Genomic DNA, 17,500 nt, shown 5'->3' with positions numbered 1-17,500 from the left:
CCTTTAATGTTCTGGTAGTATAGTTCTATGGCAAAATATCCCAAATAGACTACTATGTGATTCTATACTATGTGCAGAACTCCCCTGATTAGTACAAAAAGTAAAATGCTCTAAAATGTCCTGAGTCTTGGTGTACATTTTTCTTAGGAGAGGTAATCAAGCCATGAATATCTCAGTGAGAGAGAATGAGTCATCAGGGTGAGAGTACAGTTACTCTTCCGTGTCTTGTAACAGCTCAAGCATGTTCATCGGTTGTAGATGTGATGCAATGTGCTCGTGTCATTTCTGTTTTTAATATGCCGATGTTACTATTGCCTCTTTTCCACAGCCGGTTTTCTGGTAGGACTACAGCTCGACACAGTGCGACTTGGTTGCAACTTTTTGCTTTTCGAATAGGCACGACACAGCTCAATCGTGAAGCTGAAAGTGGCGGCCAAGTCGTGCCGTGTCGAGCAGTAGGCCTACCAGAAAACCGGCAGTGGAAAAGAGGCATATGTGATGGCTAAGAGCTCAAACATGTTTGTTCTGTTGTACTGTAGCTCCAGTACGTATGATGCAATCCGGTTAAGTCATGCTCATGTTCTGTGTTTAATATGTTACTTGGCCTGCGTGTAGAAAGACCTCATCCAAGTAGTGAGGTATATGCTTTAGCTTCAGGGGTAAAATATGTTTCCTATAGAAATATACAGATCTGAAATGCAAGGCGGTGGGACAAACCATTTCCATTGTGCTGTGCTGTGTGCTGTGTGCTGTGTGCTGTGTGTGTGTGTGTGTGTGTGTGTGTGTGTGTGTGTGTGTGTGTGTGTGTGTGTGTGTGTGCACAGCCGGCCCGCCCATTAGGCATCTTAATTGTTTGCTAAGGGCGCTGGCCATGAGGGGGCGCCACAGCGCCAGAAATTGGGGAGGGAAAAAATATCCTCTATTCTCATGTTTTCTTTTCTTTTCATTTTACCGTTTAGAAATACCTATAATAATAACAATGACAATGATTCTATATTATTTAAGAGTCTCCCTGCCTCTCCACAACCTCCCTCTGTCTAAACAGACTTTACCTGCAGCTTGGGGAGTTGGCCGTTTTTGTTTGTTATTGTTGTAAATGCGTCATATCAACCAGCCAAGCTGAAACGTCAGGTCAAATTGGACAATGTCCAGACGTCATAAACTGTCCGGTGCTCAGGGGAAGAAAAAAAAGAAAGAAGAAGAGGAGAAACGCAGCAAAGACAGATGCTATGCTTAGATTCCTCCATCCAACCCTTGACAATCCTCCTGTTGCATCCACCTCTTCCACCTCTTCTACCAGCACCAGTGATGCAGCAGCATCAAGCTCACCAGCTACCTCCACCCCTGCAACCCAGCTTGGTGACACAGCAGCATCAAGTGGGCCTCCAGCTACCTCCACCCTTGCAACCCAGCCTGGTGACACAGCAGCATCAAGTGGGCCTCCAGCTACCTCCACCTTTGCAACCCAGCCTGGTGACACAGCAGCATCAAGTGGGCCTCCAGCTACCTCCACACTTGCAACCCAGCCTGGTGACACAGCAGCATCAAGTGGGCCTCCAGCTACCTCCACACTTGCAACCCAGCCTTGTGACACAGCAGCATCAAGTGGGCCTCCACTTACAGGTACCTCCACCCCTGCAACACAGCCTAGTGACAAAGCAGTATCAAGTGGGCCTCCACCTACCTCCACCCTTGCAACCCAGCTAGTATTGCTATTCCACATTTTCCACAAATTCTTAAATAAAACAATTGCAAAACAAAGCTATTTGACTTCTTGAGTATATGTACTCTAGCAGTGTATTTTTTTCAGATGCAAGGGGCGCCATCTAAATTCTTGCCTAGGGCGCCAAATTGGTTAGGGCCGGCCCTGTGTGTGTGTGTGTGTGTGTGTGTATGTGTGTGTGTGTGTGTGTGTGTGTGTGCGGGCGTGTGCGCCAGATCACAGGAGCAAAAAAGAGGTGCGAAGGTCACTTTGTAACTGTCTGTGTGCTGTGCAAATAAACTTCACTCAGCTATATGCACTTTATGGTCATCCAAATCTAAACTGTTAGGTACAGACAGAGACATGCTGTAAGTATTACCAGAAAAGCCCCAAATAATTCACTCCAATTTCCATAAGCACATCATTCTCTCTGTAAAAGAAGAAGTAGACCATGTAGTTATGTGAAATAGGTCAAAAATGCAACTGGGTAGATACGTATTATCAGGGAAGTAGCACCAAATTTTGTGCCCTATATACAATCAGCTCCAATGGACCCCCCAGCCCGGATTGTGTGTGGGCCCCCTATATACATGGGGCCCTGTGACTCAGTCACACTTTACCCCCCCTGAACAACACCCCTGCGTATTATCAGATTTTTTCTGTGTGTGTGTGACCTTAAGAAACTGAGCTGTATTATGTTTTGGACCCACTCTGGGTACCCACAAGCAGAAGCAGTGTACTGCACATCTGTAGAGTGTCAAGTTGGTTTGGAAAACACCACAGTACAGTAGGGCCACAGATAGAGAAAACCTTGACAAGCATTTGTGATCAACACCAGATGATCCGAGCCCCAGAACATTTCAAAATAGGTCACAGGAGGCAGTATATTTGCGCTATTGTGTGTGTGCTCCTGCTACTCTGAAACAGGCCGTACCGTGCGGTGCTGTGCCGGGTTCTGGTGGATCCGGGTGGACATTGTGTTCATTTGAAACAAACCTGGTGTCTTGTAGTGCACAGCCTGGATGACAGTAAAATTGCTCGTTTTCATGATGGAGGTTCCATCTGTGGCAGAAGCTACATGATCTCGGAGAAATTGCCTCTATTTTCTCACGCAACCCAAAACTTGACATTGTGTCCAGATTATGATCATACTCTACATTGATCACACATGTGCAGTGGTCATCTTGCATATTTGAACCGGCAATCGCGTCCCTGTGACAGGTTAGGTTTAGCGATGGTTTTGGTCAGGGCACAATTTTAAAACTCGGAAACATTACATTACTGATTAGGTTTAGGGATGGTTTGAAGCTAGACCAATCAGAAGCCATCTATGAGCTCTAGACAGCAGGGAAAGCGTCGGAATCTGGACGCAATTTTGGATGTTGGTTTACGTGAGAAATTGGACGCAATTCCTTCGAGATCAGGCCCGGCTGAAGTGCCCTTGAGCAAGGAACCTAACCCCACATTGCTCCAGGGATTATAACAAATTGCCTGTACTGTAATATCTGTAAGTTGCTTCGGATAAAAAAGCATCAGCTAAGTGTAATGTCATGAACTATGAAATAATAATGTACAGTACAGTACAGTAAAGTACAGTACAGTACAGTACAGTACAATACAGTTCAGTACAGTACAAGGCAGCGGTTGGCAGTTTGTATTGTTTTGGAAGCACGCTGCTGTAGCTGCTGGCTATGGCCGATCCCCCATGAAAGCAGCTGCTGCTCTGTTACTGTATGACAGTATGCAGGGCCACTGACACCTTTGGCTGGGCCCAGGACAAAATCATCTGAAATCCCCCTCCCACCCCATCCAAAATATACAATGCAATGAGAACCCAGTTGTTGACCACCCTACCTCTCCCTGGGCCTGGGACAACTGACTCCTTTGTCCCCCTCCGTGTCCCCAACCCCCCCCCCACACACACACACACTCACTCTCTCTCTCTCTCTCTCTCTCTCTCTCTCACACACACACACACACGCACACGCTCACACACACACACACACACACACACACACACACACACACACACACACACACACACACACACACACACACACACACACACACACACACACACACACACACACACACACACACACACACACACACACACACACACACACACACACACACACAGAGTACTGGAGGACTATAGGCCGCCATGTTCCAGAGTAGGCCTCTTGTTCTATTGGCTATTGTTTTCCCCTTTAGCAAGGGGAGGTTGGGATGAGGGGCAGAGAGGATGGTATGGTGTTGGAGGGGCATAAACCGCAGTGTCAGCTCTCTTTTGATTGTGTGCCCCCCCTGCATGAAACAATGAACACGAGAATTAACTGTGAGGGGACAGTGAGTGACAAAAACCGTGTGATCTATTATTGTGTACCTACTGTGGAGGGATGCAAGGGGATATCTGGTGAGTGTTGTCACACTAGAGTCTGTCAAACAACGAAAACAAATACGCACACATGCTCACGCAGGCACACACACACACGCGCACGTGCACACACACACACACACACACACACACACACACACACACACACACACACACACACACACACACACACACACACACACACACACACACACACACTTCCTAATTTCCCTTCTGAGGACAGAACATTACAACCCCCTCATATTAGTTTAGGCCAAACCGAAGAGGAAACGTGTGGAAACTTCCTTACAGTATAGCAAGTGTCTCACATGCAGTGTTCCTGAAAAACAATTTTGGGAGGATTTCTTAAACCTTTTCAGTTTCAAAGTTGGTTCAAGAAATTCTCATGTGGAATAACAATAACAATGTATTACTGTCATCTGCGTCGATGAATGCGACCATTTTTATGCTGATTTCATTTTATCCAAGCTCTACAACAGCTTCATGAATTCCCCGCGTTGGAATGACATCATTGTTCTTGACCAACCAATCCTTTTGTGACCGATCCTTCTTGGTGCGCGACATCCCCTCACGAACCGCTCCGTCATGCTGCAAGGCCATTGGTCGGCCTTTGGATCAATCACACCATAATCTGGTTCAGGGTAGGTTGGTACGGGCGCCAGCGCCGAAGAAAGAGCACTACGTTTTAAACGCCCAGGGAGGATTCCGCAATTACCGCGTTTCGCTTTTTTTGCCCTTCGTCTTCCTCCCCGTGCAATATGACGTTGTCATGAGGAATGCAGCAGTTTACCTGCAATCGCTGTGACAGCCCGGAGATAAACATCCACTAAGCACTTTTGCCATAGTGAAGCATCGGCTTCGGCTTCTGACGGATTGAAATTCTGCGATGCGGTTTGGAATTTTTCTTTTCTTCTAATAGTAGCCAGATCTTCGCCCGTGGAGCAGCAGTGGATGTTTGAAGAGTGCTTATGAGTATGTAGGGTGTGTGTTACTACGCTTCTTGAAAAGCATAGATATTCACAGTTTTGGTCCTGAGCTTTTTGTTGAGTAGATTGGACATCAGCATCCAAAGGTTTCTACCTACTTCGAGGACTTTGTTGTGGCTTTCGGACTGCGCGCAAACATGGGATTGCCTGCTTTGGAGTTCAGCGACTGCTATCTGGACAGCCCACAGTTCCGAGACAGGCTGAAATCGCACGAACTGGAACTGGACAAGACCAATAAGTTTATCAAGGAGCTTATCAAGGATGGGAAGGCGTTAATCCAGGCACTGAAAAGTAAGCTACTCTTATGTTCGTCTTTTGTTGGCGTGGAGGAGGAGGTGGTGGATGCAGCCTTTGACACATGACATCGCGGGCATCGTGTTGCACTTTGTGTCGTCTGCACTCCCGGCTGCAGAGCGGGAGACGGGCTTGTCGGATCGGGCGGTCCCTAAATACAATGTCCCGAGTTCTGCTCGGCCATCAGCCTGAGTAAAGTTTGTAGGGCTTTCTGCAAACGGCTCGGTTTGTAGCCTACTCGGTGTTGCGTTCTCACGTTGTAGGTCAAGTTGCCAAGGAAAGGATTATGTTTGCGTTTGCGCAGATGTCTTTGCTACCTGACTCCGTTGACTTAACTACAACACGTGATAGTGGATGGATCTCACAAATGACGCCCTTTAACAATATTTACAAAAAAACAATATTTACACACAGGTCAGCATTTAGCTGGAAGTTGAACGATACTTTCTGTTCCAACCACTGTAATTGGTTGTTCTCTGGTTTCTGTCTTGGCTTATGTTTCATACATTACCTGCATTTTCCACCATGTCCCTGAGGATGGATGTACAAAACAAACATTGAAACACACACACACACACACACACACACACACACACACACACACACACACACACACACACACACGTGTGTGTGTGTGTGTGTGTGTGTGTGTGTGTGTGTGTGTGTGTGTGTGTGTGTGTGTGTTGAACAAAGTATTGTTCAACTTCTAGCTAAATGCTGACCTATGTGTAAATATGTTTTTGTAAATATTGTTGAAGGGTGTCATTTGTAAGATCCATCCACTATCATTGTAGTTAAGTCAACGGAGACAGGTAGCAAACACACGCACACACACACACACACACACACACACACACACACACACACACACACACACACACACACACACACACACACACACACACCACAGTGTACAGAGAGGGACAAGACAAAGTGAAATGCATCTTACTGAGGGATGTATTTGACTTTTGTGTGATCAAATGATTGGTAAAGTTAGATGCAGCCAGCAGCTCTGTGCGTGCGTGTGTGCGTGCGTGTGTGTGTGTGTGTGTGTGTGTGTGTGTGTGTGTGTGTGTCTATGCGCACGTTTGTGTGTGTGTTTGTGTTTGTGCGTGTGTGCATGCATCTGCTTGTGTGTGTGTGTGTGTGTGTGTGTGTGTGTGTGCGTGCGCGCGTGTGCGTGCATGAGTGGATGTGTACGTGCGTGCGTCTGCTTGTCTGTCTCTGTGTGTGTCCTCGGCCCGCTGATGTGATCACTATAAAGCCAGTGAGGTGAATTAGTCTGTCCACAGACTGTCCGTGCTTTGTGGCCAAGCATCACCCGTGCCAAGTTCCTGCCTTTGGAAAAGGCCAAATCCCTGGTGCTGCTAAACAGAGAGAAAGAGAGAGAGAGAGAGAGAGAGTGTACGGGCCCTGGTCTGTGGGTCATGACCTAGAGAGAGAGAGAGAGAGAGAGAGAGAGAGAGAGAGAGAGAGAGAGAGAGAGAGATTCGGTTGTGGTTTCGTGGCTGAATTGCTGTAAGCCATGTAATTGTTGCAAAATTAAATAGGGAAGAAGGACAACAACACAAGACATTCATTGTCTGTAGTGGAACATTAGTGGTTCCTCTTGCTCTGTGTGTGTGTGTGTGTGTGTGTGTGTGTGTGTGTGTGTGTGTGTGTGTGTGTGTGTGTGTGCGTGCGTGCGTGCGTGCGTGCGTGCGTGCGTGCGTGTGCGCACGCTCACGCGCGTGCGTGTTTGTCTGTGTGCGTGTGTATGCGTGCGTCAGTCTGCATTGAACTTCTCTAATGTCAGTTATAATAATGTCTTCTGTGACACTTCCCTCCACCTGTCTGCCATAAACGTGTCTTCCGTCAGGTGTGTGAGTTAGTGCCCTGTGGCACAGGGGTTCCCCACAAGCCTTCGCACAGCATCAGCAGCATCAACTGACATCCATCGTCATGTCTTGTCAAGAGCCTTGCAGAGAAAAGGAAAAACAGTATTAACTCAACACTTGGACACTTCATTTAACCCCTTAGTGCAGATGCCTTTGTTATAACCTTATTGTCACCAAAATTGTAATGCTTATGTATGTCTTAATCTGTTAGTTAAGGCTCTAAGCAATGCCATAGCAATGTTGTTATAATGTAATAGTGAATTTTCGGCAAATAGTGATGGGGCCGGCCACCCCATCTGCAGTGAGTAGAAGATGTTCTAGAGCAGGGGTCCCCAAACTAAGGCCCGGGGGCCGGTTGCGGCCCGCCAGGCCCCTTTGACCGGCCCTCCAACTCTCTGCATCTCACCATTTGAACTGGCCCAAAGAAGCTATCCTCACAGAAAAAAAGATAAAATATAGTATTTTTTAAATATTTTATTTGGTTTATTAACAGGCCTTCCTACAGTTTAATTTTCACTAACTTAGTGTGAATCACCAGAAGTTTCTTGTCTTGATAGTTTCTCATCTCACTGTAATATAAACAGGCCTACTATTTCTATTGTATCACTCCTAAACTGTCAATCGCCATATTTTTCTAGCCATTCCTTGCTATTTTTACATGGCTATTGGAAATTAAAAGGAAAACCTGTGGTATTTCAAATTGAAAAACATGTGAGGTAATCACTCACCTATTTTGTAAAGATAAACTATTTTGTGCTAGAAATTATGAATGAAGGAAGCAAAGGACGGCACTCTTCAGATTTTTCTCTGTTTATTCTCCTACAAACGTTTCGGGCAAAGCCCTTCTTCAGCGTGTAATGACGATGGCCGTGCTACAAATTATGGCTATAACAGGCAGTGGCCTAGTATAAAGTCCACATGATTGATCCCGGCCCCTGATCACAGTCAGGAACGATAATGTGGCCCCTAGAGAAAAAAGTTTGGGGACCCCTGTTCTAGAGTGTATTTCTTTCGTCCCAGAGTACTGTTTAAGTGTTGAATTAACACTGTATGTTTTTACCACCATGTGGTTACTCGCTCTCTTGCAGTCTCCGCGGCACGAGTGACTGGTGACGGGGTGTTTAGAACACAGCAGTCATCCTGTCATTAGAGGAGCTGTGATGAGAGCCTTTACACACACACACACACACATGCACGCACGCACGCATGCACGCACGCATGCACACACATACGCATAGGCATACACACGCACACACACACACACACACACACACACACGCAATTGCCAAAATTACAGCTTTCCTTTGGGAATCTCACACGTGGCGTAAGCTGCTGGCCTTGATAAGTTGATTAAGACATGAGAGGCCCTGAGCATGTGATGACTGACTGGTGACAGACGTGACCCATCATTTGGTTTTGTTTGGGATTTTTTTTGTTTGCTTGTTTGCCCACCATCATAAGGTGGACCCTCGTAAACGTCATGGAGATTTAGTGTGCGTGTGTTTTTGTTTACATGTGTTCTGCGTGCGTTTATGTGTGTCGTTCAACGTGTGTTCATGTGTGTGTTTGTGGTTTTGCGTACGTGTGAATGTACTCTGTGTGCGCGTGTGTGTGTGCGCACGCGCACGTGTGTGTGTGTGCGCGTGCGTGTTTGTGCGTGCGTGTGTGTGTCAACACTGGGATAGCAATAGTCCGTTAAATGGCTCCTTATTGTGAAGCATGTCAGGTATGACAATTACAGTCACCAGTAGCAGCGGCAGGAGCTGCCCTCAGTCATAGGGACACATGGAGGCTCTCTCTCTCTCTCTCTCTCTCTCTCTCTCTCTCTCTCTCTCTCTCTCTCTCTCTCTCTCTCTCTCTCTCTCTTCCGATCAGTCTTTTTCTCTATATATATCTGTCACATTCTCTGTTTTACTATGTTGCTAATCTCTTTTACTCTCTGTCTCTCTTTCGTTTTCTCTTCTCCTCTTTTTCCCACTCTCCCACACATATGCATGCACATATGCAACCTCCCCCCCCCTCTCTCTTTCTCTTCATCTCTCTCTCTCTCTCTCTCTCTCTCTCTCTCTCTCTTACACTGGGTATGGGTATTTCCCCAACACCCCAGAGGTGGCTGGGCAGGTGTTGATGAGAGGAGTGAGAAAGAGAGAGAGAGAGGGAGGGAGGGATGGAGGCAGGGGATGTTGTAAGGAGAGTGTAGGGGGTCTGATGGGGGTCTAATGCCATCTGTGATGGGAGTCTGAAGTGGGCTGTGGGGAGAAAGGCGGTCTTTGTCTCAGCTCTAGTGGTGGGCTCTGATGAGAAACTGACGGCCTCTCTCTCTCTCTCTCTCTCTCTCTCTCTCTCTCTCTCTCTCTCTCTCTGTTCCTGTGTGTGTGTGAGAGAGATCCCATGCTTTTCAGCTCACTTACAATGTTGTTGAGTGCTGACTCAAGCGTCACACACATGCACACAAGCACTCACTCACACGTATGGTTGCACATTTAAACACAAAGACACAGCACTACACACACAACACACACACACACAACCATGCTTTTGTACATTTAAACACAAACATATACGCACGCACGCACGCACACACGCACACATACAAGCAGCTGTCTCGGAGTAGTTTGGTTACGTTCGTTTGTCAGAAAGCAGGCAAATAAGAGGATGCTAATGGAAACATAATGAACTGATAACGGCCTAGTAGTGCATATCTGATTCAAACAAGCTGTTGTGGAAATGTAAATAGGAACCAAAAGCTGACAAGGTGAATATGTTCTCCATGATCCGTCACTACAGGCCATTTGTGTTTTGTTTGTTAAATGTACTAAATATTATTTTTCCAGATAAGCAAATAAAACATAGGAAATGAAAGACCAAGGCTATAAATACTTTGGTGAATGACTGTGAAAGCCATGAACTTTCCAATTCTGTAATCGGGGTTTTCCTCTAAATCAAACCTCATTTTACGGTTATGTTCTGACTGTAAATGACTGGATCAATCATGCAGTTCACAGGGTTCCAAATATGCTGTGCTGGCTCTCTCTCTCTCTCTCTCTCTGTCTCTCTTGCTCTCTCTATCTCTGTCTGTCTGTCTGTCTGTCTGTCTGTCTCTCTCTCTCTCTCTTTCTCTCTCTCTTTCTCTTTCTCTCTCTCTCTCTGTCTCTCTTTCTTGGTATGTGTGCGCACACATGCACACTGTATGTGTGATTCTGTGATTACAGTATGCGTACGCGTGGTTGTGTGTGTGTGTGTGTGTGTGCGTGTGTGCGTGCGTACGTGCGTGCATGCGAGTGTGTGTATGTGTATGTGTGTGTGTGTGTGTGATTGTGTGTTTGTGTGTGTGGGTACGGATGCACACGTGTGAATGTCTCGGTGCAGATGCTTGTGAATGCAGATCCATGCATCTGTGCAAAGTGGCTAATCATTCAGCCTGTCACTGCTGTCAGTGCTAGAGATGGATGGCCTGCTGCTCCCATGTCATTGGGCTCAGGCCTGCATGTCCGATGCTGAGGCTGGGAGACTTGGACACAGGGACGGGTTATGATTACGTGGGCCCCTGGCTCAGATAACAAGAAAGCCTCCCCCTCCAACGTCCGTGGCATTGGAAGGTTCCATAAGAAAGGAAGTGGAGCGAAGATGTTTGAGAGCCATCGTTGTGGGGGTTGGGGTTTTGGAAACTACAGCCGTTTAAAGTGAGATTCTAAAACAATATGGGTTCAAGGGCTGCACGATATCAGAAAAAATGCGTTACTCGATAACAACATGCAATCCCTCGATAACGATATTTAAACAATATTTGGAAAAATAGCAGAGTGTTTCTCTTGTCACTAAATTGTCGGTCGTGGCGTGTGGGGGTCGCGGCTTTGTTCGTGGCGGGCTTCTCCTGCATTTGTTGACATTCAACTAGTGATTGGACAGCACAGACATGTTTTATTTGTCACTAATACCTAAAGTCATTTTTGCGATACGCATATCGCCACTCTTGATATCGCGATATCGATACATTTTCGATATATAGTGCAGCCCTAAAGGGAACACACATATAGACCAATTATTAAGTGTGTTTTTGTGTGAAGTCTTGGGCTTCAGAGCCCCTTTGGGCCCCTGGGCCTGGGCCCGGTAGGCTTGTGCTGTATTCTGTCCATGCTGGGTCACTGGGTCAGCAGACCCCCACTTCTCCTTCCATCTCCAGTGGAGGCCAGGGGCTTTCTCTTTGAGGGCGTTGTGGGTGTGTGTGTGTGCGTGTGTGTGTGAGATTGTGTGTGTGTGTGTGTGTGTGTGTGTGTGTGTGTGTGTGTGTGTGTGTGTGTGTGTGTGTCTGTGTGTGTGTGTGTGTGTGTGTGAGAGAGAGAGATTGTGTGTGTGTGTGTGTGTGTGTGTGTGTGTGTGTGTGTGTGTGTGTGTGTGTGTGTGTGTGTGAGAGAGAGAGATTGTGTGTGTGAGAGATTGTGTGTGTGTGTGTGTGTGTGTGTGTGTGTGTGTGTGTGTGTGTGTGTGTGTGTGTGTGTGTGTGTGTGTGTGTGTGTTTGTGTGTGTAGTGCTGTGGGAGCCTAGAGAGGAGGTCAAAAACTCAGCCTCAGTTAAAGTGAGAGTGAAAGAGTGAGACACACACACAGCCAGAGAGCCACTGAGGCAAACTGATACCAAAAGGATAGCAAACACAAATACAGTAGATAGCATCTAATATACTATGTATATGCGGTAGGGGTGGGCGATATGACGATATTATATCGTGAATCGCGATATTGAGTAAAATATCGTCTCGAATCTGCCAAAGTGGAGAAATCGTATAGATCGTCTTGCACTGAGGATGTTTATTATCAGTATCAGAGTGACGCTTTCTCACTTGTGTTGTTGTCTTCACTTTATTCTTTACATTATTTTATTCCAATTGTACACTTTATGAGAGTATCATCAGTGTGTTAACATTTTATTGACTGCAAATTACAAATTGCAAGTATGAAAGTTTTTTTTTGTTGTTTTTATTTTTTTGGATGGAAAATCGTTATAAAATATCGAAATCGTGATTTCATCTTAAAAAATCGTGATACAACATTTTTGCCATATCGCCCACCCCTAATATGCGGTCCTCAAAAGTCATTTTTATAATAATCGTTGGGTGACAAAATTTCTCTGATGTCATCAGAGTATTGTGCATCATATCTGAAGGGAAACACACACAGTTGCAGTTCTCTGTCACACCATACTGTACAAAATATGATTGGATCTGTGCATAGAAAGAGATAAATAGAAAGAGAAAGCATTTAGCGACAGTGGTCTCGCTCAAAATGTAGCAGGCAAGTTTAAGTCAAACACAAAAAGGTAGAGAGAGAGAGAGAGAGAGAGGGAGAGAGAGAGAGAGAGAGAGAGAGAGAGGGAGAGAGAGAGAGAGAGAGAGAGAGAGGTAAACACTGGATATCTCTTGCAGCCCATTAGGATGAAGGTTAAGGGATAGCGAGAGAGTTCCAGATAAACTCAAAAGACCTGGGGTGGGGGGAGTAGTGTGCGTGTGTGTGTGTGTGTGTGTGTGTGTGTGTGTGTGTGTGTGTGTGTGTGTGTGTGTGTGTGTGTGTGTGTGTGTGTGTGTGTGTGTGTGTGTGTGTGTGTGAGGGCTTGACACTGGCACCTGCACTAAACACACACACACACACACACACACACACACACACACACACACACACACACACACACACACACGCACACAAAACACATACAAACACACACACACACACATACTGCTGCTGGTGTATTTAATAAAAACCTTTTTTAATTATTTATTTCTTCAAATGCTACTATTACTATGTCAGAACGCTATAAAGGACTTTTAGAAAAAGAACAACAAAATACCTCCTCTTAATGTATGTTCTCTACAAGTCTTCTGTTGTCCAGTCTTGCACTTTAAATGTCTGTATGAGCAATGTCTACGTCCATACTGTCTATGTCCATGTATGAGTACTGTCTATGTCTATACTGTCTATGTCCTTACCTAGATTAGTCTATGTCTGCATGGGAGAGCAAGAAACGCAATTTCAAATTCTTTGTATGACCAGTGCATGTAAAGAAATTGACAATAAACTTGACTTGACTTGACTTGACTTGACTTGTGTACGTGTGCCTGTGTGTCTGTGCGTGCGTGCGTACATGTGTATGTGTGTGTGTGTGTGTGTGTGTGTGTGTGTGTGTGTGTGTGTGCAGTGTGTACACATACATGTGCATGCAGGGTGTGTGGGTTTCTGTGTGTGCGCGTAAGGTTTGTGTGCGGTGCCGGGAGGATGGGCAATTCCCCGAGTGTCATATTCACAAAGGATATGGTGTGTGTGTGTGTGCCTGTGTGTGTGTGTATCTATGTAAGTGTGTGTGTGTGTAAGAGTGTGCCTGCGTGGTGCCTGTGTGTGCGTTTGCGTGGGTGTGTGTGTGCGTGCATGTGTGTGCATTAGTGTGTGTGTGTGTGTGTGTGTGTGTGTGTGTGTGTGTGTGTGTGTGTGTGTGTGTGTGTGTGTGTGTGTGTGTGTGTGTGTGTGTGTGTGTGTGTTTTTGGGTGTGTAAGTATGTACACGTATGTGTGTTTAGAGAAAGTGGGCCATTCCTCGCTCTCCATTGCTCCCATTTATTCCTGACCTAATCTGCTAATCTGGGTCTCGCGCTTCACGAGATGTCAAGATCAGACGTACACACATGTACACCAGTACCCTGAGAGAGAGAGAGAGAGAGAGAGAGAGAGAGAGAGAGAGAGAGAGAGAGAGAGAGAGAGAGAGAGAGAGAGAGAGAGAGAGAGAGAGGGAGAGATGGGCTAGAGAGAAATGGAGAGTAGTATCTTTGTAAATCTAATTCCAACACACAAGTTACAAAATCAGATGTACGCACATGTACATCAGTACCCAGAGAGAGAGGGAGAGAGAGAGAGAGAGATCCGAGTGGTCTGTCCTTGGGCTTCTAGGATGAACACAAAATCTGTAATAACCAGATTATTACAGCGCTGGATTATAATCCCAGACCCTCCTAATGAAGACCCACCCAGGGTTAGATGTCCTGGCGGGCTCCCCAGCTGTTGTGGTCATATCCTTAAGCCAGGAGCTTATGATAAGGGCTGGTGATCTGTAATACATACGTACATGTACATACGTACATCATGCACTCTCCCCCACCATCCGCATTAAACACCGTCGTAAATGGGTAAATAGGTCAGTGTTACGCTCTATGGTCATAACACCGTCGGCTGAAGCAAGGAGTGGAACAAACATTTTGAACTGAGGAACGTTTTGCAGTTGTGGGTAGCACTTTTATCACTTTTATGTAAAGCAATGTACAAAGCGGATTCCAAAAAAGTTGGGACACTTGGTATTTTGTGAATAAAATCAAAATGCTGGCATTTTCAAAACATTCAATATGTTAATAAGGTAGAACATTGTGTACAGACAACATATCAGTTGTTAAAGCCAAGCAGAATGATTGTTTTGGGGTAATTATGTGATCATTTAAAATGTCACCCTCGCAACAAATTCCGAAAAAGTTGGGACAGGCCAGTAAAATGCTTTTTATGTTGGATAAGACTAAACACAACACAAGGGAGGAGACTTAACATTTAAATACTTTGACCGATGGGATGATTTTATAAAAAAAAAATAGATATTTTGATGTGCGAGACATGATTTCAGCAGCTCAACTGATAGGTGTGTTCTTTGACTTGTTTACCTTCTTGTTATGCTTAATATGTGGTATATCCTGACTGCAAGAAAACAATTTTGTAACCTGTATACTCTTATGATGGAACCACACTGTTGGAACATAGTAGAGATTGACATTTGCCATCATTATGGGGCAATATCTAAAGGCTGTGCTCCACAATATATTGCCTTGGTAGCTATGTATGCTGTTTATGGTCTGAATATATAATTCAGCCCTCATTTTAATGCTCTACATGAGTAAGAAGACCATAACCAAGGCATCTATGCACCCCTTTACCATCATATATCCCATCTTTCAGACTGACCACTAAATCAAGCTGAAATATTCATTTTACTCATAACCTGGAGGGTGCATGACTCCATGATTTAAAAAAAGAATGAAATGTTTTCCATTCTGTAATCAGATGACAGTTTCATGTGTCTCCTAGGTCCACCTAGAATGAGCTTTGTCACTTGCAACACTGTTTAATGTCTGCATCATGTGCCTTAATCAAGTGTTGTGTTTATGGTCATTTTTTCAACAGCTGTCATTGTTGGAGTGTCATAGTTTGCTTATTGCCGATGGGTTTGTCATGATCTCATAACTCGTGCAATGATTTCACAGCACTCTACATTACAGAAATAAGCCTTATATGCCTGCAATTTTGATAATTCAGTCTTTCTGTGTAATAGATCAGTAATTAGTCCCTCAAAATCTTCGCTACTGAGTGCCACAGCCTCTCTGTGATGGTATTTTATTTGTGCATTCATGTTGGCAGTCAATATAGTTCCTTTCAAAATATTCCTCCTTGTGTTATTTTTTAAATTATCCAACTGTTACAACATTTTTTGGTCCTGTCCCAACTTTTTTGAGATTTGTTGCATGGGTCGAATTTTAAATGACCACATATTTCCCTCAAAACAATGCTTTTGCCTCATTTTAACTGTTCCTATGTTGACCTTGTGCCATTGTGCATCTTATGCATGGATTGAATGTTTTGAAAATGCCAGCATTTTTATTTTATTCACAAAATACCAAGTGTCCCAACTTTTTTGGAATCCGCTTTGTAGGTAGGAATTCCACTACTTGCTCCTGTTGATTATCGCTTTGGAACCAATGCACCCAGAAGGACTGGAGTTACTGGCGCGACACCGTCTCTCTGTCTTTTGTCATAACACAGTCAAGCCATAAAACCATACTGTACTGCTACTACTGCTACTACTACTACTACTACTACTACTACTACTACTACTATTACTACTACTAATAATAATGATAGTAATAATAGTCATAACAATTGCAAAGATATTTTGCTTCTCCTTGTTGGTACTATACCCACAAATAAGCAAGTGAGAAATTGGCTTGGTTTTTGGTTGTTGGCTCTTGTGATGTGATGTCAAAAACATACCCTGGACCCAAATATGGCGATAATGTCTGTCTAGATACTCCTACACATTTCCTCAGTCATTTTTTCTTCCTTCCTATTTTGAATGCCTCCCTTTTGAGTACTCACCCGAATCCCCTTCCAATCTCCCTCTCTCTCCCTCTCTCTCTCTCTCTCTCTCTCTCTCTCTCTCTCTCTCTCTCTCTCTCTCTCTCTCTCTCTCTCTCTCTCTCTCTCTCTCTCACACACACACACACACACACAGACACAGACACACAGACACAGACACAGACACACACACACACACACACAGACACACACGCACGCACGCGCACACACACACACACACACACACACACACACACACACACACACACACACACACACACACACACACACACACACACACACACACACACACACACACACATTTTAATTGTACTAATTCATGTATTTTGCCCTAAGGTTATGCCACCTAATTGAAATTCTGAACTGGTAGCAGGTAGATAGTATTACCCTGTTCTCCTCTCCTCTGCACAACACTGCACTGCATAGTCTGTGTGCATATACATACTACAGTCCATATCGTGTGTGTACGTTAGGCTATGGTACTGCACTGCATAGCCTGTGAGTATACTGTATGTTATGTTACGGCAGCAGAGCCCAGCTGGGGGAATCCCTCCTAAGTGGTTTTGTGCTTAGTCCCTAAAATACCGTCCGCTACCCGCGTGCGGTGAGGTGCCGTGTGCAGGCTTGGTTTCACACACCCTCGGCATTGTATACACTGCAGCGTGCTCCTCCACTTCACACAGGAATGTCCCAAGAGTGGTCAGCCCAGGGCAGGGAAGCTAACCGGGGCAAAAGGGTTAGTTGTCACGGGCCCAAGGAGATAGGTGTCCCAGAATTGGGTCCTCTCCTCAGTACATTATATTTAATTGGTAGCCTAGGGGGCCCATTGAGATGACTTGTCACGACCAAAGCTGTCAGTGGTCCTGCCGATAGGGATAAGAGGAGTCCTGCCTGTCGTTACAGCGACAGACTATAACATAAAATGAACCATTGATGAAGCTGAAGAGCCAAGAATAAGCTACCTGCCAAAGTCACCTTATTCTCCCCAGTCCCCACCAACCTGGCAGGTCGGTAGTCGAACCGGCAACCTTTGGGCTACAAGTCTGACACCCTAACCGCTTACCCATGACTGCC

The 17,500-nt window shown here is 45.3% G+C and overlaps 1 protein-coding gene across 1 annotated transcript in view; it reads left to right on the top strand.

Annotated features, from left to right (window-relative positions):
• The first annotated feature begins 4,659 nt into the window (after positions 1–4,659).
• LOC134452682 (rho GTPase-activating protein 26-like) overlaps positions 4,660–17,500 on the top strand; it is a 132,501-nt gene continuing 119,660 nt past the window's right edge. The window contains exon 1 of the mRNA XM_063203188.1: positions 4,660–5,377. Coding sequence (XP_063059258.1) covers positions 5,224–5,377 — 154 coding nt within the window. The 5' untranslated portion in view covers positions 4,660–5,223. The remainder of the gene's footprint in view (positions 5,378–17,500) is intronic.

The sequence above is a fragment of the Engraulis encrasicolus genome, chromosome 7, assembly GCF_034702125.1.
Source record: "Engraulis encrasicolus isolate BLACKSEA-1 chromosome 7, IST_EnEncr_1.0, whole genome shotgun sequence".
Classification (NCBI taxonomy): Eukaryota; Metazoa; Chordata; class Actinopteri; order Clupeiformes; family Engraulidae; genus Engraulis; species Engraulis encrasicolus.
The sequence above is the reverse complement of the archived record's forward strand: the minus strand, read 5'-3'. Positions and strand labels throughout refer to the sequence as shown.